Source organism: Anser brachyrhynchus, assembly GCF_964034855.1.
Source record: "Anser brachyrhynchus genome assembly, chromosome: 13".
NCBI lineage: Eukaryota > Metazoa > Chordata > Aves > Anseriformes > Anatidae > Anser > Anser brachyrhynchus.
This window is the reverse complement of record NC_137708.1, coordinates 15,724,886-15,743,692: the sequence shown is the minus strand read 5'-3', so window position 1 is coordinate 15,743,692 and position 18,807 is coordinate 15,724,886. Positions and strand designations below refer to the sequence as shown.

At 54.7% G+C, this 18,807-nt stretch overlaps 2 protein-coding genes across 6 annotated transcripts; one reads left to right on the top strand and one right to left on the bottom strand.

Moving 5' to 3' along the window:
• The first annotated feature begins 62 nt into the window (after positions 1–62).
• On the top strand, positions 63–8,618 carry LOC308177247 (HEPACAM family member 2-like). Of its 2 annotated transcripts, none has more exons than XM_080554163.1 (4): positions 63–2,314; positions 2,934–3,263; positions 3,384–6,633; positions 8,217–8,618. In XM_080554163.1, the coding sequence occupies exons 1-3, from the start codon at positions 2,242–2,244 to the stop codon at positions 3,767–3,769; spliced, it is 789 nt and encodes a 262-aa protein (XP_080410289.1). In that variant the 5' UTR covers positions 63–2,241; the 3' UTR covers positions 3,770–6,633; positions 8,217–8,618. The 2 variants fall into 2 exon arrangements, with proteins under 2 accessions (XP_080410289.1, XP_080410288.1); XM_080554162.1 differs by lacking the exon at positions 8,217–8,618 and having other exon boundaries at positions 3,384–3,961; positions 4,158–6,492.
• LOC308177246 (uncharacterized protein) lies at positions 6,640–18,498 on the bottom strand. Of its 4 annotated transcripts, none has more exons than XM_080554158.1 (12): positions 18,029–18,498; positions 17,312–17,438; positions 15,042–15,096; positions 14,217–14,330; positions 13,431–13,769; positions 11,388–11,657; positions 10,899–11,015; positions 9,727–9,828; positions 9,387–9,512; positions 9,069–9,161; positions 8,626–8,718; positions 6,640–7,952 (listed from the first exon to the last, which is right to left on the bottom strand). In XM_080554158.1, the coding sequence occupies exons 4-12, from the start codon at positions 14,230–14,232 to the stop codon at positions 7,798–7,800; spliced, it is 1,311 nt and encodes a 436-aa protein (XP_080410284.1). In that variant the 5' UTR covers positions 14,233–14,330; positions 15,042–15,096; positions 17,312–17,438; positions 18,029–18,498; the 3' UTR covers positions 6,640–7,797. The 4 variants fall into 4 exon arrangements, with proteins under 4 accessions (XP_080410284.1, XP_080410285.1, XP_080410286.1 ...); XM_080554159.1 differs by having other exon boundaries at positions 17,312–17,426; XM_080554160.1 differs by having other exon boundaries at positions 17,312–17,402.
• Between the last annotated feature and the right edge of the window lie 309 nt (positions 18,499–18,807).

Here is an 18,807-nt window from a genome sequence, read left to right as displayed (position 1 = left end):
ATCCTCTGTTTGTGTCCCCACTGTGTCTCCTCAAGCAGAGGATGGCTCAGTGCTATTTGGGCCCCAGCTCTGGGGCCAGATCCTGCCTTGGCCAGCTCTGGACCAGGTTTCTCGAGGGGGTGGGGGGCCAGGGCAGACTGCATTAAAGACCAAACTAAAGCCAAGCAATGCCCTGGATTGCAACAGATCCCGTCCCAAGGGAAAGCGCATCCCCAGGGCAAGGAAAGCCCCTGTCCCAGCCAGGCCAGAGCACAGCTTGCCAAGATGCCTCCTCCAGGCCAGGGCAGGAGCTGGTGGGGCCAGGACCCAGGCGCTGACAATGGCACAGCCTCGTGGCACTTGAGAGAAGAGCAGAAAAGCTTTTCTGCTTGCAGAGCTCGGTTAGCCCCTGCCTGGGACGCACCAAGCCGTGGTGCTCAGAGGTGCCCGCAGCACCCTCCCGGTGAGGTTACGTGGTCCGAGAGAGGACAGGGGCAGCACGCGTCCCCTTACAGGGGTGCCGGGGGGGCTCTGCAGGCCAACAAGGGCAGCCAGCGGTGGGAAAAGCACCGTCAGAGGCAGCAGAACTAAACCAGGTAAGGAACCAAGATCTTTCTGGCTTTCTGGATACCTGGCAGTGGGTGACCAGGTGACAGAGTCCCACAGGGTGGCTCAGATTCCTCCTTCTCATCTTTCTTTCTCCATGCAAGAAGATGCCCGCTGGCAATGACAAGCGGGGGAGAGCCCCAAGGACACATCGCCCATCTCCGCATCCCTCCGCCTTCTCCCTTGGCCAGCCCCTTCTCAGGCTACCGAAGTCTCCGGTCACTGATTGTGGACCACTGAGAAATGGTGAGCACAGCTTCGCAGAGGGCTTTAACCTGGAGTAGCCAGGGGAGGGGAACCTCAACTCATCCCGCTCCTCCCGGCTGGATGCCAGTGTCAGTGACAGACGCCCAGAGCCTGGAGAAGGGCCTGGAGTGCACTGATGACAAATTCCTTCTCCAAGTGACAGAGGAGCCAACGAGGAGACGTGCTATGCTGGATCTCATTCTCACCACCCAGGAGGGGCGGGTGGGGAATGTGAAGCTCAAGGGCAGCCTTGGCTGCGCTGATCATGAAACGGTGGAGTTTTGGACTCAGAGGGCAGCGAGGTGGGAGCACAGCAAGCTCGCACACCTGGGCTTCAGGAGAGCGGAATCTGGGCTCCTCGAGGATCTATTTGGTAGAGTCCCATGGGATAAGGCCCTGAACGAAAGAGGGACCCAAGCTGGTTACTATTCAATGATCACCTCCTTCAAACTCAAGGAGCAATGCAACCCAACAAAAAGGAAGTTAGGTAAAAATGCCAGGAGACCACTGTGGATGAGCTAGGAGCTCTTGAACAAGCTTAAACAGTAAAAGAAGGCAAGCACACCCTGGGCTGCACCAAAAGCATCGTTGCCAGCAGGGCATGGGAGGGGATTGTCCCCCTCTGCTCTGCTCCCGTGAGACCCCATCTGGATCCCTGCATTCAGCTCTGGGGCCCCAGCACCAGAAGGACATGGAAGTATTAGAATGAGTCCAGAGGAGGCCACAGAGATGATCAAGGGGCTGGAGCACCTCTCCTATGGAGACAGGCTGAGGGAGTTGGGGGTGTTCAGCCTGGAGAAGAGAAGGCTCTGGGGGGACCTTACAGCAGCCTGCCAGTGCCTAAAGGGGGCTGCAGGACAGCTGGGGACAGGCACTTTGTCAGGGGTGCAGTGATAAGACAAGGAGGAATGACTTAATACTAAATGAGAGTAGGGTTAGATGAGATATAAGGAAGAAATTCTTTACTCTGAGGGCGGTGAGGCCCTGGCCCAGGCTGCCCAGAGGAGCTGTGGGTGCCCCACCCTTGGCAGTGCCCAAGGCCAGGCTGGATGGTGCTGGGGGCAGCCTGGGCTGCTGGGAGGGGTCCCTGCCCATGGCAGGGGGCTGGAATTAGATGATCATAGAAACACAAGACTGGAAAGGACCTACAGAATCATCTAGCCCAACCGTCCTCCTATCACCAATACTACCCCATAAACTACTACGCAGAGCTCCTGGGCGCCCCGAGGCTGCCGCACCCCACAACCCCCGGCCTCGCGGTGCGTGCCATGCCCGGTGTCCTGGTGCCCCGTGCCGAGCCCAGCCGCGTGTCGGGGCCTGAGTGACGGCGACAGGAGGCGGTGGCACCCGGTGCTGGTCCCGGTGCCAGCCCCAGCCCTGCCGCAGGCCGCGCTGCGCCCCAGGTCTGCCATGCTCGCCCTTCCCCTCCTCGTCCTCCTGGCCTCCGCCAGGGGAGGCCCAGCGGCCGGCCTGGCCCTCACAGGCAAGTCCTGGGGCTGGGGGCGGTGGTGGTCGTGGTGGTGCTGTTGGTGGTGGTTGTGGTGCTGGTGGTGGTGGCGGTGAGCGTGGTGGTGCTGGTTGTGGTGCTGGTGGTGGCTGTGGTAGGCCAGGCAGTGCAGGCTCCCCAGCCACCAGGGTGCTCCTCCCGGCTGCTTTTCCCACCCCAAAGCCCCTGCTGCGTGCTCACAGCCTCGATAACAACTTTCAAAATGTTTCGGGGAGCAAATGGGCGGTTGGGAGGGGGCTGCCCTGGCTCCAACCACAGCTCCCTGGGGGCTCCTTTGCTTCCAAGCCCCCCCCCCGGTAGAGCAGGGCCGGCAGCAGGCAGCTCTCGCAGCCGTACCCACGCGTGGAAACTCGTCAGGCAGAAACCGGCTGCAAAGCGAAGCAGCTCAGGTTTTCAGGGAGATGAAGGCAGCTCCTCCGCAGCCTCCTGCTTCTCCGTGGCACTGCTTAAAGCCCCGCCGCAAGCCCCCCAGAAATAATCGCGTCCCCCCCCCCTCCTCTTGTGCGGGAGCCGAGCCAGGGCGGCTCTCCCTGCCCAGCTGCCTGCTGGATGCCGGTGCGTCCCGCCAGCCCCGCGCTGCGTTTCTCCCTTCCAGCCCGCACGCTCTTCCCGTGCTACTCCGCTGACCTCAAGCCGGCGTCCGAGGTCCTCGTCTCAGCCAGCGGCTGCACCGTGCTCTTCAGCGTCGAGCCACTGGCAGCCGGCACAACGGCGTCCTGGGAGTACGAATCCGGCCCGCGCAAGGCGGTCATCGCCACGTACGTTCCCAACAAGTCGGCCGAGATCTCCCGCATCTACGAGGGCCGCGTGAGCTTCAATGAGATGGACTTCTCGCTGCAGATGGTGCTGCGGTGGTGGGACGGGGGGCTCTACCGCTTCCGCTCCGAGTCGGAGGCCACGGGCTGGTTCGAGCTGCGCGTGGTCGGTGAGTGCCAAAACCCTGCGCCGCAGCCGGAGAGCTTGGGCTGCTGCCCAGGTGGCGCCCGGGTCCTGGCACCCTCAATGCGGGGGTGTCAGTGCTGACGGGTGCTCCGTCTCTGTGCAGAGCCGCTCTCCGAGCCAGAAATCCTGGGCAACTCATCGGTGGAGGTGGGAGGTGACACCAAGCTTTTCTGCAACGTGCTGGAGGGGCAGGTGGACTTGTACTGGTGGAAGAGGAACGGGGAGCTGCTGATGGAGAGCAACGGCCTCCACTTCGTCCACAACAACACGCTGGAGATCCACCGAGCCTTGATGAACGACACCGGCTACTACACGTGCATAGTCAGCAACGCGGTCAGCCAGAACGAAACCTCCTTCCTGCTGCGCGTCCACAGTAAGCGGGGCTTCCTTCCCCGTGCACGGGAATGGAAAGCTGGGAAATGGCCCCAAAACGTTCAATCTGGCCCCATTCCCTGGGGTCTCATGGTTTCCCAGCACCACCTCAGATGAGGAGTGGGAATAGCAGAGCTTCATGGAGGACTTGTGTCCTCATGTCCTTGCAACAGACTGCCTGGTGGCAGGAGTTTTTTCTTGCCAGGGTGCAAAATTCTGGGAATTTTGGGTTTTGTTTATTTTTTTCAGACAATGACAAGGCGTTTTTCATCATCATCCTGGTGTTCGTTTGCATCGGCTTGCTAGCAGGTGAGTGCTGGGACCAGCTTCGCTGTAGTGAAGCACCCAAACTGGGGCCCAAGGAGTGAATATGGTGGCTAAAAATAGGAAGCTCCTTGTGGGTGGTGAAAAAAGCCTCCGGGCTTGAGGATCCTTGCCTGAGTGTTGCCACTCATTGAGCATCTTCATCCTTGGGGTGTTTAACAGAGGTCATATTTGTCCACAGGGATCTTCAACTGGTGCAGGTTGAGGAACATCCCTGAGGATGACTATGAGTAAGGTGCCTTCATTTCTGAAAATTTAGCACTGGAAAAGCCAGAGGTTTCATTGTCCTCAGCATTAACCTTATGGAGATACCTCTTTGGAGTGGAAGTGCATCCAGGAGAGGGTCGAATCACGTCCTATGGTGGGAGTGATTGCTACGCCATCCTACACCATTTTCACGGTGAAAATCCTAGCAGAATTCTCTGAAGGGGGAGTTAAAGCTGGTGTGCAGAAGAACAAAATTTCAGTGAAGCTGTTTTCTTAAAAAAAAAAAAAAAAGTTGGACATTGTTTGGTGCTTGTTTGCATTGCTAAATGGTTCTGGCTGTGTTTGTGCTTGTTGCATTGTGGCAGGATGAGCTGGAAAGTGCAGCTGGGCTCTGCCCGGCACAAGTCCTGGAAATATCCAGTGTAAAACAGATTGGCAGCAAAATGTCATCTCTAAACTGGGGGTTTTAAAGCACAATTGAAATATTAATGGAAGGGAAGCAAATTGGATGTATTAGACTAGTTTTTTGACTCATTTTTAAGCTGTATTACAAGTTGTTCAGTTTCCTGCAGTGCTTGCAGGTATTCAGGACAGCCAAATGTTACAGAAAAAATATATTTTCAAATTGTTTTGAGTGTTGTCTATAAATCATTTGGGGAAAGTGTATTTTTTCATGTCTCTTGCTACAAATAAAAGCGCACATGTTATCCCTGTTATATTGCTGTGGTCTGTGGCTATGGGACATAAGCCCCGTGCGGTAACCAAAACCTGCAGCAGGGCAGGGATGTGCGGGCAGGAGGGGCAGCTGGAGCATCAGGTGGGGAATGGGGGATGATAATGACAAAAAATGTCGTGTCTGTCTGGCTTTAACAGCAGCTGAGCTGGCCAGGGCCTCACAGCACTCAGAGTAAAGAATTTCTTCCTTGTACCTCATCTAACCCTAACCTCATTTAGTTTAAGGTCATTCCCCCGTGTTCTGCAGCCCCTGACAAAGTGCCTGTCCCCAGCTGTCCTGCAGACCCCTTTAGGCACTGGCAGGCCTCTGTAAGGTGCCCCCAGAGCCTTCTCTTCTCCAGGCTGAACACCCCCAACTCCCTCAGCCTGTCTCCATAGCAGAGGTACTCCAGTCCCTTGATCATCTCCATTATGTTCCCCTCTGGACTCATTCTAATACTTCCATGTCCAATTTGTGCTAGGAGCCCAGAGCCTGGATTCCGCTCTCCTGAAGCCCAGGTGTGCGAGCTTGCTGTGCTCCCACCTCGCTGCCCTCTGAGTCCAAAACTCCACCGTTTCATGATCAGCGCAGCCAAGGCTGCCCTTGAGCTTCACATTCCCCACCCGCCCCTCCTGGGTGGTGAGAATGAGATCCAGCATAGCACGTCTCCTCGTTGGCTCCTCTGTCACTTGGAGAAGGAATTTGTCATCAGTGCACTCCAGGCCCTTCTCCAGGCTCTGGGCGTCTGTCACTGACACTGGCATCCAGCCGGGAGGAGCGGGATGAGTTGAGGTTCCCCTCCCCTGGCTACTCCAGGTTAAAGCCCTCTGCGAAGCTGTGCTCACCATTTCTCAGTGGTCCACAATCAGTGACCGGAGACTTCGGTAGCCTGAGAAGGGGCTGGCCAAGGGAGAAGGCGGAGGGATGCGGAGATGGGCGATGTGTCCTTGGGGCTCTCCCCCGCTTGTCATTGCCAGCGGGCATCTTCTTGCATGGAGAAAGAAAGATGAGAAGGAGGAATCTGAGCCACCCTGTGGGACTCTGTCACCTGGTCACCCACTGCCAGGTATCCAGAAAGCCAGAAAGATCTTGGTTCCTTACCTGGTTTAGTTCTGCTGCCTCTGACGGTGCTTTTCCCACCGCTGGCTGCCCTTGTTGGCCTGCAGAGCCCCCCCGGCACCCCTGTAAGGGGACGCGTGCTGCCCCTGTCCTCTCTCGGACCACGTAACCTCACCGGGAGGGTGCTGCGGGCACCTCTGAGCACCACGGCTTGGTGCGTCCCAGGCAGGGGCTAACCGAGCTCTGCAAGCAGAAAAGCTTTTCTGCTCTTCTCTCAAATGCCACGAGGCTGTGCCGTTGTCAGCGCCTGGGTCCTGGCCCCACCAGCTCCTGCCCTGGCCTGGAGGAGGCATCTTGGCAAGCTGTGCTCTGGCCTGGCTGGGACAGGGGCTTTCCTTGCCCTGGGGATGCGCTTTCCCTTGGGACGGGATCTGTTGCAATCCAGGGCATTGCTTGGCTTTAGTTTGGTCTTTAATGCAGTCTGCCCTGGCCCCCCACCCCCTCGAGAAACCTGGTCCAGAGCTGGCCAAGGCAGGATCTGGCCCCAGAGCTGGGGCCCAAATAGCACTGAGCCATCCTCTGCTTGAGGAGACACAGTGGGGACACAAACAGAGGATCCAAATGAAATCCTTTTCTTGGAGCGGCTCTAGCAAAGCGAGGAAAAAGGTGACCTAAGGTAGGATTTCTTTTGTTTATTTATTTATTTATTTATTTTTCATGTATGAACATGTTTCTCAGCTGATACCAGGGGGACCAAAAAGGACCTTCAGCTCAACCTAAAACACTATAGTCCACAAAGGATGGAAACCAATGACAGCTGTGGCGTGACCACAAGGTCAGTTAAGAGCCTGTGCAAGGGAAATCAGCGCAGACTAGGTCACAGGTCCTTTTAAATATATATAAAAAATCAGAATATATATATAGAAAAACAGAACATATATATTTATGAATAAAAAATCAGAAGAGGAGAGGGTGCCAACAGCAATAATGGTCAAGGCCCAGGAAAGGGCAACTGCAAAAAGGTAGACCAGTGGGGGATATGTAATCATACAGAAAATGTAGGTTTAATTAGCAACGTGTATGGATAAATTGTGGGAAACGTAGAAAAAGTAGGTTTAATTAGAAATGTGGGTAAGGCTCATGAAAATCCAGGAAGGGAGTTCTGAAGACAAGAGACATGTGGGGGATACATAAATAACAAGAGGAGATAAGAGCAAGGACTGCCACGAGGCCCAGGAAACAGGAAAGTAACGAAGTGTGACCAAAACCCGGCACGGGAACAGGAGGCTGCAGTAAGGTAAGAGCCTGAGAAATACAAGGATCAAAGGACTGTAAAGGGGGGCTGGAGGGTTTTGTGGAAGAAAAACCTCTGGAAGGAAAGTGTGTAAAAGGAGCCTAGCCGGGTTGCAATAGAGACTCTTACTTGACCACAGTAAGCGTCCGTGCACTCGGTCACCACACATGGTGCCCAACGCGGGGCACAACAAGTGAGGCTGTAGCAGTCCATTCTGGTGGCAATGCCCAACCCAACCATAGTTGGAGGAAAAGGAAAGGATCTCGAGCACCCATCACCGATCTGCAGGACAGGAGGTGAGCGGTCGGGAACCACAGGAAGCTCACTTACAAAAGAGCAGCAATCTAACCTAGATGTATTACAAAGGATCCTTAAGACTCAAAATTGTCCAGTATCCACTTTGGCATTCGTTACGTTTCTGGACTGGCCTAAGAGGAATGTACCAGATTTTCCAGTGACTGGTTCTTTTGATGGCACCCCACCGGGTGGTGACAAAGCTGCCCGTGCCGTTCTGCAGGAAGGCAGATGGATGCTTCCCGGTGAGTATTAAATATTCATTGTTACATTATGAGGATCTGCAGCAACCGGAGAAGGAGACACCTGAAGTGGGCAGCGAGTCACCGAGGTGGACGTGGCCTCTAAGCTGTGGGTGGCCTCCTGGGTGTCCGGCTGCTGCTGCTTCTCCCGCTTATTCCTGTAAACTGAAAATGAAGGAGAGGGCATCGGCTCCTGCGTTTCCAAGGCCGCCCTGAGCTTCACCGGGACATGTGAAAATGCGACTGCAGGGAAGAATGGGTTTTGGAGACTTTCCCGTGGCCAAACCCCTCTCTTTCCAAAACCAGATCTCTGTTCTGGATGGAGAGCCAGAGGGCAGCACAGAGATGGACACCCACCTTGCCTGCAAGCCCCTGCATCTCTAACGTACCAGCCATTGGTAGGTTAGTGCAATATTTCTTGTATTTCAGATTCCCAAATGTTCTGCACACCCTGGGAAAGCAGGGGGTCCCCTTCCAGCCTCCTCCTCAACACGTCATGGAGCCTTCTCCGCACCCGTTCCTGCGGGTGATGCTGAAGGCTGCGCACGCGTTTCTGGGGAGCCGGCGAGCCACACCGTGGGTTCACTACTGCTCAGGTTAGTGGCCAGCTGGGCACCAGCCCACGTCTCCTGAGTGAGGAGGAGAGCAAAAGAGCATCCTCCACATTCGGGAGGAGAAACTCGCTTTCCACAAACACCTCCTTGAGCATCCCTGGGTGAAGCAGAGGCACTTTGCCTCTTCTCTCAAGACCTGATGCCGGGGGTGGGAGCTGAGAGCGGGGTCTCAGTGACGGAGCAGCTACTTGGTGTGGCTGGAAGGAAACCACTGGGCTACTTACAACACGGGAAGAGGAGCAGCAGTATGGGGAGGACTGCCACAGCAGGAATGATGAAGCCGATGGTCAGATCGACAGCCTCTGAGCAGCCCCGCTCTGCCAAGGAGACAGTGAGAACTTGTCAGTGGTTGCTCTCCTGCCCCCCTTGAACATCTACAGAACATGAAGGTCATTCAGAGGCTTCCCCTGGGGCAGGGAGGAGCATCCTGGTGTTTCACGCTGTGGAGCTCCAGGAGCAAACCTTGCTCTGCTGTGACCTCCCGGCTAAGCACGAGGCTTGCCACAACTGCATCAACTAGAGCCACCCTTCCTGCAGAACCAGCCTGCAAAGCCATCTAAGGACTTTCTCTGCCCTGCGTGAGGCCAGTCCCGCCCTGAACACCCCACCCCTCCCCTTAAGGAAGGTGAGCAAGGGCACACGCGGTGCCGACCCGGCCACCCATTACCGTGGAGCTGATGGAAGCTGCGGAGCAGGAGGCTGGTGAACAGCAGGTTGACTACCAGCGTCGTGGCTGTAATGCACAGGATGACACGGTGCCCTGGGAGAGGGGAGAAGTTCTGGTGGATGGGAGAGAAATGGGAGAGGAGGGCAGGCTGGCACGTGGAGGAGGGGGGCCTCAGTGGTGAGCAAGGCTCGGGCCATGCGCACGGACTCGCACCACGGCAGGGCCTGGTCCCTCCTGGAGTGACAACCTGCGGAGTTTGCTCCCAGGCTCTCATCAGGCCTTTTGCGCCAGAGGTTTAGGCCACCGACAGCAACTCACAGCCTTTGGACCTGAAGTGTGTGAGCACTGCTGGTCTGCACGGCGCCATCGCCACCGCTGTCAGTGCCGTGGCCACGATCACAGCCACGAGGAAAAGCCCGAGCAGGATGAAGGCAGCGGAATGACCTGTGGGGAGCAGAATTAAACAAGGAGGTGAGATGGAAAAGCTTCTCCTGGCCGAGGCAGACACTACAGAGCAGCGAACCCTGACATTGATTTCTCCAAACCAAACAGCACTACATCAGACAACGATGCTGCTGGAGAGACCTGGAGGTCTTCGGTGTCGTCAAAGATAAGACACCAGAGAAATGAAGAGCAACTCAGTTTAAATGAATCCTACCATCTTCCTGCATCCAGATGACAGAGGCAGCAAACAGGAGGAGAGAAGAGGTGCACAGCAGCCCTAGGATGGTCATCATTAACCATTCCCATGCTTCCTTTCCTGGGCAAAAGGCAAATACATTTGAGTTAGGGCTCGGTACCTGACCAAGGGATCCAGGGTGCAACGTGCGAAAGGATGGTGAACACCAAGCACAGGTTTCCCTTGTAAAGAATCAAATTCCCGAGATGTAGAAACCTCAAAGACAAAACCTGGTGGACTTCAAAGGCTTTTGGTGGGCTTCCAAAGGGCTTAAAGACTTGAAGAGGAACCATGAGATGCCAGCCAGTTTTGGACTTGCTCTGAGCTGGCCAAGACACCAGTTTCATCTAGTTTGACACGTTAATACAATTCTGCCCACCCAACACACACTGGATTTCTTCTGGAGACTGCATTTTGAGGGGAAGAGCCCAGATGGCACAAGCTCTTGCCACAAGCATCAGGCTTGTAGAGCTCCTCAGCAGAGATTACCCCAAAGGCAAGACCCAATGCATGTCTCCAGTGCTAGCAGTGGGAGACGAATCCATGTGGGAGAACCTTCCTACCTGCTGTCGGGTTTTACCTCTGTTCTCCAGATGGCTTCTGTTGCTCTGGGCATTGTTCTTGGTGGGTAGAAGAGCACCTTAGAAGGCTACCAAGACCGTGTGGGAGGACTTGCTGTTGGCTAGGTCTTATGGTCTCCTTTCTGCTAACCATCATGTTGCTACAGAAGCACCCACATTAACCCGTAAGCCTGGGTGTGGGTGCACAGCAGTTTGCACCATCCTGACCCAAACACCAGTGTGCTTGGTTGCCAAGCCCAACGCCACGTGGCCCTTGGTCAGCGCTCAGCACCTCCATGCAGGAAGCTCTTTGTGTCCTGCCCTTTTTATTTCTCCCCAGGAAACATCTCCTATGCCTCATACCATGATACCTTTGGGTGGCCCAATTTCTCACAAGGCCATTTGGGATTAGTGCTGCTAGGAAATTTTATCTTCTGTTCAAGCCACAGAAGTGTAAGAAGAAATGCATGAACTCCATGAACACCGAGCAAGGTTCCTCCAACTACCGTGGTGAGTTAGGAGGGAAGGGGCTTGCCTCGCTCTCTGCCCTCCCCACGGCATGGAGAGAGGAGCTCAGGCGTGGGCACTCACCGAGTTTGTGCTTCCCCAGCTGACAGAGCCGGATAACGAAGAGGACGGCAGAGATGGCAGCGAGCACCAGCGCCGCAGCGGTCATCATCTGTGCAGCACGGGCAGGAGGTGTAAGACCTGCATGGAGGACAACCCCACAACATGGAGCGGCTATCCCAGGAGACTGCAACAAGCTCAAAACCCTAAAGGATTACTGGTTTTCCTTGCATGGCAGATCCCACGAGAGGCAGCTGAAACCTGTGAGGGTCTCAGAGACAAAGTGCTGGTGCCCAGACCTGCTAGAGATGGAGAAGACAGAGCGGGCTTGAGCTGGCACCTAAATGCACAAAGGCTGCAGGTCCAAGTGAGGTGACAGCCAACGAACAATACATCTGCCAGCTACAGGACCACAGCAGAGCTGCTGGGGGTCTCATCCAGGTACCTGTGGGCTCAGGGCTGGTGTGACAAGGTGGCAAAGCACCGGACCCACCCCGGCAGGGCCATGCTAACCTGTCACGGTCAGGTTGAGGGCTGCCTCCTTCCAGCTTACGGAGTTGTTGATTATGCAGGAGTAGGAGCCGCAATCCGACTTCTCTGCCTTCCTTATCTGCAGCATGGTGGTCTTCCAAGTGAGCCGACAGCACTTTTCGGGAGGAAGGGGATGTCCGTCCTTCTTCCAGGAGACATCAGCCACCGTTCCTTGTGGCAGCATGCAGGTCAGGTTGATGAGTGAACCGGCCAGGTTTGAGCTGCTCAGGAGCTTGGGCTGGGGCAAGGGCTCTGGAAAGCAGAGAGCGACATGGCAGCACTGCCTGGGATTGCCTCTCCTCCCACCTTAGAGCCTGCCCCGGATGAGACGCAAGAACGGCAAGCCCCATGGGGGTGAGCAGCACCTCCCCGTCTCATTCGCACCTCAGCTCAATGCCTCGGTTGAGTCTGGAAGGGGAGAAAGTGCAGGAGCAAGGCAACATCCACCAAGCTCAAAGCCGATGTCCCAGCCGCTGCTGTTAAGCCACGGTACCTCCCCAGGGGTGGGCAGCGCCAGCCCCTGGAGCTCAGGCATGGCACCCTGGGGCCATGGACACCGACCAGAAAGAGCTGCACGTTGGGATTATGCTGGGAAGTGATGATGGGGACTTTATGGACACTTCCAAGAGGAGAAAGCTGCTCCCACAAGCAGTGGGGTGGGGGGAGGTCAAAGGAGTCCTGATGTTCAGCCAAAGAGCAGCAAGGTGCAGTCAACACGCTGGAGGGAAGGGGGTCATGGCCATCCAGAAGGAACTGGGCAGGGCTGAGAGCTGGGCCTGTGCAACCTCATCAGGTTCAACAAGGCCAAGTGCAAGGTCCAGCATCTGGGCCGGAGCAATCCCAAGCACAAACACAGGCTGGGTGGGGAATGGATGGAGAGCAGCCCTGAGGAGAAGGACCTGGGGGTGTTGGTGGATGAAAAGCTCGACATGAGCCAACAACGTGCGCTTGCAGCCCAGAAAGCCAACCGTGTGCTGGGCTGCACCAACAGCAGCGTTGCCAGCAGGCTGAGGGAGGGGATTGTCCCCCTCTGCTCTGCTCTCGTCAGACCCCACCTGGAGCCCTGCGCTCAGCTCTGGGGCCCCAGCACAAGGACATGGACGTATTAGAAGAGTCCAGAGGAGGGCCACAATAGAGACAATCAAGGGGCTGGAGCACCTCTGCTATGGAGACAGGCTGAGGGAGTTGGGGGTGTTCAGCCTGGAGAAGAGAAGGCTCTGGGGGGACCTTTTAACAGCCTTCCAGTACCTAAAGCGGGCTACAGGACAGCTGGGGAGGGACTCTTTGTCAGGGAGTGGAGTGACAGGACAAGGGGTGAGGGCTTTAAACTAAAAAGGGTAGGTTTAGATTAGATATAAGGAAAAAAATCTTTACTATGAGGGTGGTGAGGCACTGACACAGGCGGCCAAGACAAGCTGTGGGTGCCCCATCCCTGGAGGTGCCCAAGGCCAGGTTGGATGGCACTTTGGGCATCCTGGGCTGGTGGGAGGGGTCCCTGCCCATGGCAGGGGGCTGGAACCAGGTGGGCTGTAAGGTCCCTTCCAACCCAAACCATTCTGTGATTCTGTGGTTCATCGGATCTAAAGTAGGACTCCACTGTTGCCTGCATTTAAACTGGTCAAACCCCAGATGGACCAAAGCACAGAGGAGAGGGCCCACAGTGCTGCTGAGCTCCAGGAAAGGGCAATGCAAACCAGGGCGAGCTCTCGTTTCTGTTTGTCCTTCAGGGAAGTGCAGAGGCAGGGGAAGGCAATGCCGGTGTGAAGGGAGAGGCTGCAAAGCCTGGGTGAGAAATCCTGTCTCTGGAGGGGACTCTGGAGTGTATTCTGTCTCAGAATACACTATAACATTTCTCAGCAATTCTTCTGGGGTCTCCAGTCCATGTCGTTCAAGGCAGTAATGAAACCAGAAAGTTTTCTTCTAGTCCACTTAGGGGGAGGCATACCTGTGGACCCATCTGTCCTACTGATGGCAAATCCTACTGATGGTCAGAGAAAAACATATTTTCAACCTATTTTGACTTACTGATCACTCTAAGAGAGGTCTTTCTTGCTTTGTCCTGCATCAAGTCAACTGTTGCTTTATAGACGCCACTGTCCATCTCTCGCAGCTTCTGCAGGACAAAGGAGCCATTGTTTTGGTAGAAAACCACTCTGTCTTTGTAAGCTGGGTAAATGGTTATTAACAGTGAGTCCACATAGTACTGCAGGATGAATTGGGGGGTGCTGTCTCTTATGTATTCCCACTCGGTGAAGTTCACATTCTTGATAGCCGGTGCATGCATCATGACAGAGGATCCTTCCTCTGCCAGTATTAGTGTCATTTCTGCTGCAAGACAGGACCCCTTCAAAAGCAGCAGCAGGTCTGGAAACAGGAGAGAAGCCAGAGCAGGGTGGGTTAGTTCAAAGCAAAAGCCAAAGGACAAATTAATCTCCTCTTATGCTCTTCTTGGAAAGGCCCCAGCTGACTTCTTGAAACCCATTGCACACGTCTGATTTCCATCCTGCCTTTTTTCTTTTTAAGATAAAAATCGTAACGCTTTTTATGGGCACTTTATAAAAATGCTTCACCCCTGGACCTCACCCAGTTCCCTCAGCACCTGAACCTGGTGGTACCCAGGCACGGTGATGCTGCAGCACTGGGAGGCACCTGCCAGGATGCTCACGCCTCGACCAGCCCTTCTGCAGCACAGAGGTGCAAGAGAGCGTGGAAATGCTGCAGGTGCCCGCTCTCCACCTCTCCCAGGTCTGCTGGAGCAGCAGGGCTGCGCGGTGGTACCCAGCCCAAGGACAGGTCCCCTCTCACACTCACAGCCTGCGAAGGACATGGCAAAGACCCGCAGGTGCTTTCAAACCGGCACGAGGGTTGAGCTCCTTCTGCAGCAACGCGCTCTCAGGAGGGTCGCTCTAGCAGTGATGGACCAGCCTGTGAACGACACCGTGAAAAGCACCATCAGCACTCCCCACGCACTGCCAGCCGAAGGCAGCAGAGGCAGCAGTGCTGGTGCTTTCTGCAGCCCTTCCTGCACCGCAGCTTTGCAGTGCTACAGCTCTGCCTCGTCCCTTCAACACCCATTTGTAGAGCCGCTGCCCATGACGGCCATGCCCCTGCCTGTACAGAAACACTTCGTCTCCTCTGGTTGAGCTCACTCCCTCACTCCCCACAAGAGAAGATTTAGCTCTTGAGCACTTGTGTGGCTGCAGGCTCTGCATCTGCCATATCTGTCATCGTGGTGACTTGGAAAACCCCAATCACATGCCCTTTCCCTCCCCTTTGTGCAACCGATCACAAGAACAAACTGTCTGCGCCTAGCACATTTTTCAATGGGGTGGAACACTGCTCGAAGCTGGCTTGCAGAGCTCAGATGCAATCATTGACTGGATGACAGGGACCGAATTTACTGCTGGGTTTTGCAAAGGCCTGGAGCAAAGATGACGGGGGAGGAGCTGATATTTTTGGCAAAGGGATTTCACCGTCCTGTAATTAGAGTCTCAGCTGGGACCAGAAGAGGTCAAGATGGTCTGTTTTAGTGACAAGGTCTGTTTTAGAGACAGCCTGAGGCTGGTCGGAAAGGAGCTTCTCATGCAGAGACGAGAACCTGTGCTGGAGGATGGGCCCACTCCAGAGAGACATTACCTCCTGGCAGCATCCAGCTGGCTTCCATGGACCCCTGCAAACATCAGAGCAGCATCTGAAGGAAAAGAAGGCAAAAGCCATTTCAACCATGGAGCTGCTTCTGGATCACTCCAAGCAGATGCCCAACCCAGCATCCTCACCCCAAGAGCAGCCAAAACCCAAGGGAAGAGGAAACAGGCCAGCCATATTGTGTTCACCCCTGTGATGGAGCTGATGGCCTGGCTTCTGCCCTCCTAAAAGGATTTTGAGAAATGCGGTTTCAGAGATGCAGGACTTCCCCTCATTATATTTCATTAAATTTCTCCCTGCCAGGTCTCACTGGATGGCAGCACAGCCTTTCGGCATGTCAGCCACTCCTCCCAGTTTTGTGTCTCTTTCTCCTCTTCATCTTCTGTCACCAGGGCATCCACCTCATTCATCAGTGGGCCTACATTGCCTCTAGTGTTAGTTTTATCCACAATGTACTTGCAGAAGCCCTTTCTGTTGTCCTTGACCCCTCTCGCAATGTTTAATTCTAGGGAGGCCTGAGCTTTCCTAGTTGCCTCCCTACATCCTCTGACAACAGCCTTATATTCCTCCCAAGTGGCCAGCCCCTCCTTCCATGATCTGTAGACTCTCCTCTTCCACTTCAGTTTGCCCAGCAGTTCCCCGTTTAACCATGCAGGTCTCCTGGCTCTCTTTCCTGGCTTCCTACCTGTTGGGATACTCTGATCCTGAGCTCAGAAGAAGCAGTCCTTGAACACTAACTCTGTTCCTGCCACATGAGATCCTGAACTCTACCATGAGAGGCAGTTGCAAACACAGAGATTCCTTACGGGGGCCAGGGCTACACTACCAGCAGCCACCCCAGAAACAGGAACACTGTTTGTGCCAGAGGAGCAACACCAGCCCGGGGTCTTCCTATGCTGGCTGGGGAGCCAGCACAGCCGTTAGAAAATGGAGGCCTCGTCACCTTCCCAATCCTGATCTGGTGGCCTGTAACAGACACCCACAACACCATCCCCCACACCAGCCTGCCCCTAAAATCTCCTTCCTCAGAAACCTGGGGAAATGGGGAAGAGCCCTAGGAAGGAAATGCCTACATAAGTCAGGCACTTGGTCAAGCGTAACGGCAATCACATAGGCCGTTGTATCTCAGTGAGACACATGAACTCACCTCCCACACATATTTGTGGCATGAGAGGCAATTGCAAACACAGAGACTTTCGATGAGGGCAGATATTTCAAGAAGTTTAGCTAGAACACAGAAAAGGGGGGACAGGCTCATGAAGATAGATAGACTTAAGACTATAACTAGCATCTCTTCTGTGTCTTGTCTTTCATTTCTACAAAACACTCATGGGGAAAAAATGAAGCAGAAGCACACTAGCCTGCTGGTGTTTCACAGAGTTCTTTGTAAGCCATCTGATTCCAGCTCATCAGCCCCGGGAGATGCATCAGCAGCGCTTATCCAGCCTTTTGCAGGGATGAGCTGCATGTCAGCTGTTGAAAAGAGCCCCTTACGGGGGTCAGGGCTACACTACCAGCAGCCACCCCCACAAATAGCAATGCTATTTGTGCCAGAGGAGCCACACCAGCCCGGGCTCTTTCTATGCCGGCTGGGGAGCCAGCACAGCCCTTAGGAAAAGGAAACGCTTTCCCCCAGCTTAGGCGGCTCGCACGCAGCTTCAGACCTCAAAAACCAAAAAAAAAATTCCTGTGTGGACTGACCAAAGCAGGATTGTCTGCAGCCAGCTTTGCCCAGCATTGCTCGTGGGCCCCTCACTGCTGTGAGCCCTTGTGTTATTGCTTTGTAGCAGCTGTGCAGGGCAAGCACAGGGGATGGGCATGGAGCAGAGGGGGTTGGTCATTATCAGCCCTCGCCAGGGGCCTCAAACAGGGAAGAAAAAGGCCTCATAATGGGAAGAAATAGCAGGAATGTGCAAATTCAGCTCCCACACTCAGGACCACAGGTATTTTCCCACAGCACATGGTACAAGCTGGTGCTTTCAGGTGTGCTTATCAGGATGGGGCAGATACACAGCAGGCAAATATTTCTTCTTGTTGACAGCTCATATATAAAGACCTCACTGCAAAATGAATTATCTGGAATGATCTATTGGACTCTCCTGACATCAAAAAAAGATGCAAATCATCCCACAGCTTCAAATTAAATATCCAGTTAGCAAATACGAATCCCTGTTGTGAGAGAGGTGTAGCTCAGCTCTCCCTGTCTCACAGAGCAAAAAGGACTACCAAAACTGGTGAAAAGCAGAAAAAATGCTACTCACCGGTAATTAAGCAGAAGGAAAAATCTTGCTTTGTCTTCTAAAAATAGCAGGACAGCTGTAGAGGAGCATGGCTCTTTGCAACTAACGCAAACTGGCAAGCAAATTCTTTTTAGTCCTACAGTTTGTGCTCAAAACAAAAGCGAGAGTGGGCAAAAAGGAAAAAAATGCATCGGGAAAGTTTAAGGCAAAATTTCAGCCCTAAGCCCAATGATGAACATATCTGGGGTGAGGAGGCTTCTCACATCCCCACCCATGGTGGTGGAGGCAAGGGGGAACCCAGCAATGGTGGTCAGGAGGATTAACTTTTACATTAACCTCCGAGTTAAGTGTAAAGCCTTGCAAGATGCTGGAGCCATGGAAAAACACAGGAATGGGCTGAGTGGGGACAGACGGGATGCTTATGAGCTCTGAACTCCACACAGTGCTTACTGCCTATGAGTGTTTATTTGATATTTATGGGGCTGGATAGGAGGGGAAGCTGAGCTGGGGGAGCAGACCCCAGTACCCTGTGGGGGAGAGCAGCTGCAGCCCTAGGGGAAAGCAGGGGGGCCCCTCTGTCCCCATGGCTCCATCCCCCTGGCTTTATCCCAGTCGCCATCGCTCTGTCCCTGTCCCCATCCCCGTAACTGTTCCTCTGTCCCCATCGCTCTGTCCCCATCTTCCTGCCCCCAACCCCACCAGCCCGACCCCTTTTCGCATTCCTGACCCTGTACTCACCTCGCCCTGTTGTTCTTCTCCTAAAGCAGCAGCAGTGCACTCCTGGAGGACTGTGCCTTCCCTGCAGCCTTGCTCCAGCCTCCCAGCAAAAAAAAAATTAACCCGTTCTGTGGTTCTGTGGAGCCCCAGCACAGCTGTCCTAGCACCAGCTCTGACTCAGCACGCTGCTCTCTTCCTCCCCGTCCTCGGAAGTGCAGGGAGAAAAAAAATAGCGAAAAAACGATTTCTCTGCTGACCAAGTCACTTTTTCCTCCTGCTCCAGCATGGAGTTCCTCCAACACAATGCGTCCTGCTGGAACTGACCCTGCGTGGGCTTCCCATGGGATGCAGCTCCCCAGGAGCTGCTCCAAACACGGGTCTGTAGCACAGGGTCCACCCGTCAGGAGCAAACTGCTCCAACATGGGTACCCCATGGGCAGCAGCTCCCCCAGATCCCCTGCTCCTGCGTGGGCTCCTCTCCACGGGCTGCAGCGTGGAGATCTGCTCCATGTGGGACCCATGGGCTGCAGGGGGACAGCCTGCTCCCCCAGGGGCCTCACCACAGGCCGCAGGGGAACTGCTGCTGTGTGCCTGGGGCACCTCCTGCCCTCCTGCTGCACTCACCTTGGGGGCTGCAGGGCTGTTTCTATGTTCCTCCTTCCTCTCCCCAGCTGCTGTTTTTTTTTTTGTTCACACTTTTTTTTTTTTTCTTTTCTGAAGTCTGCTCTCTCCGAGGCACAATCAGCATCACTCGGTTGGCAGCCCCCCTGCTACCAAAACCTTGCCACATAAAGCCAATA

Excerpts from the sequence above, each read along its gene's own strand:
- LOC308177246 (XM_080554158.1), bottom strand. Across the intron at positions 11,016-11,387 it reads CCTCAACCTGACCGTGACAG|GTCTTACACCTCCTGCCCGT; the intron begins GTTAGCATGGCC and ends TCCTCCATGCAG. Across the intron at positions 9,513-9,726 it reads CATCTGGATGCAGGAAGATG|GTCATTCCGCTGCCTTCATC; the intron begins GTAGGATTCATT and ends TGCTCCCCACAG.
- LOC308177247 (XM_080554163.1), top strand. The coding sequence starts at position 2,242 with ATGCTCGCCCTTCCCCTCCTCGTCCTCCTGGCCTCCGCCAGGGGAGGC. Across the intron at positions 2,315-2,933 it reads GGCCGGCCTGGCCCTCACAG|CCCGCACGCTCTTCCCGTGC; the intron begins GCAAGTCCTGGG and ends TCTCCCTTCCAG. Across the intron at positions 3,264-3,383 it reads GTTCGAGCTGCGCGTGGTCG|AGCCGCTCTCCGAGCCAGAA; the intron begins GTGAGTGCCAAA and ends GTCTCTGTGCAG.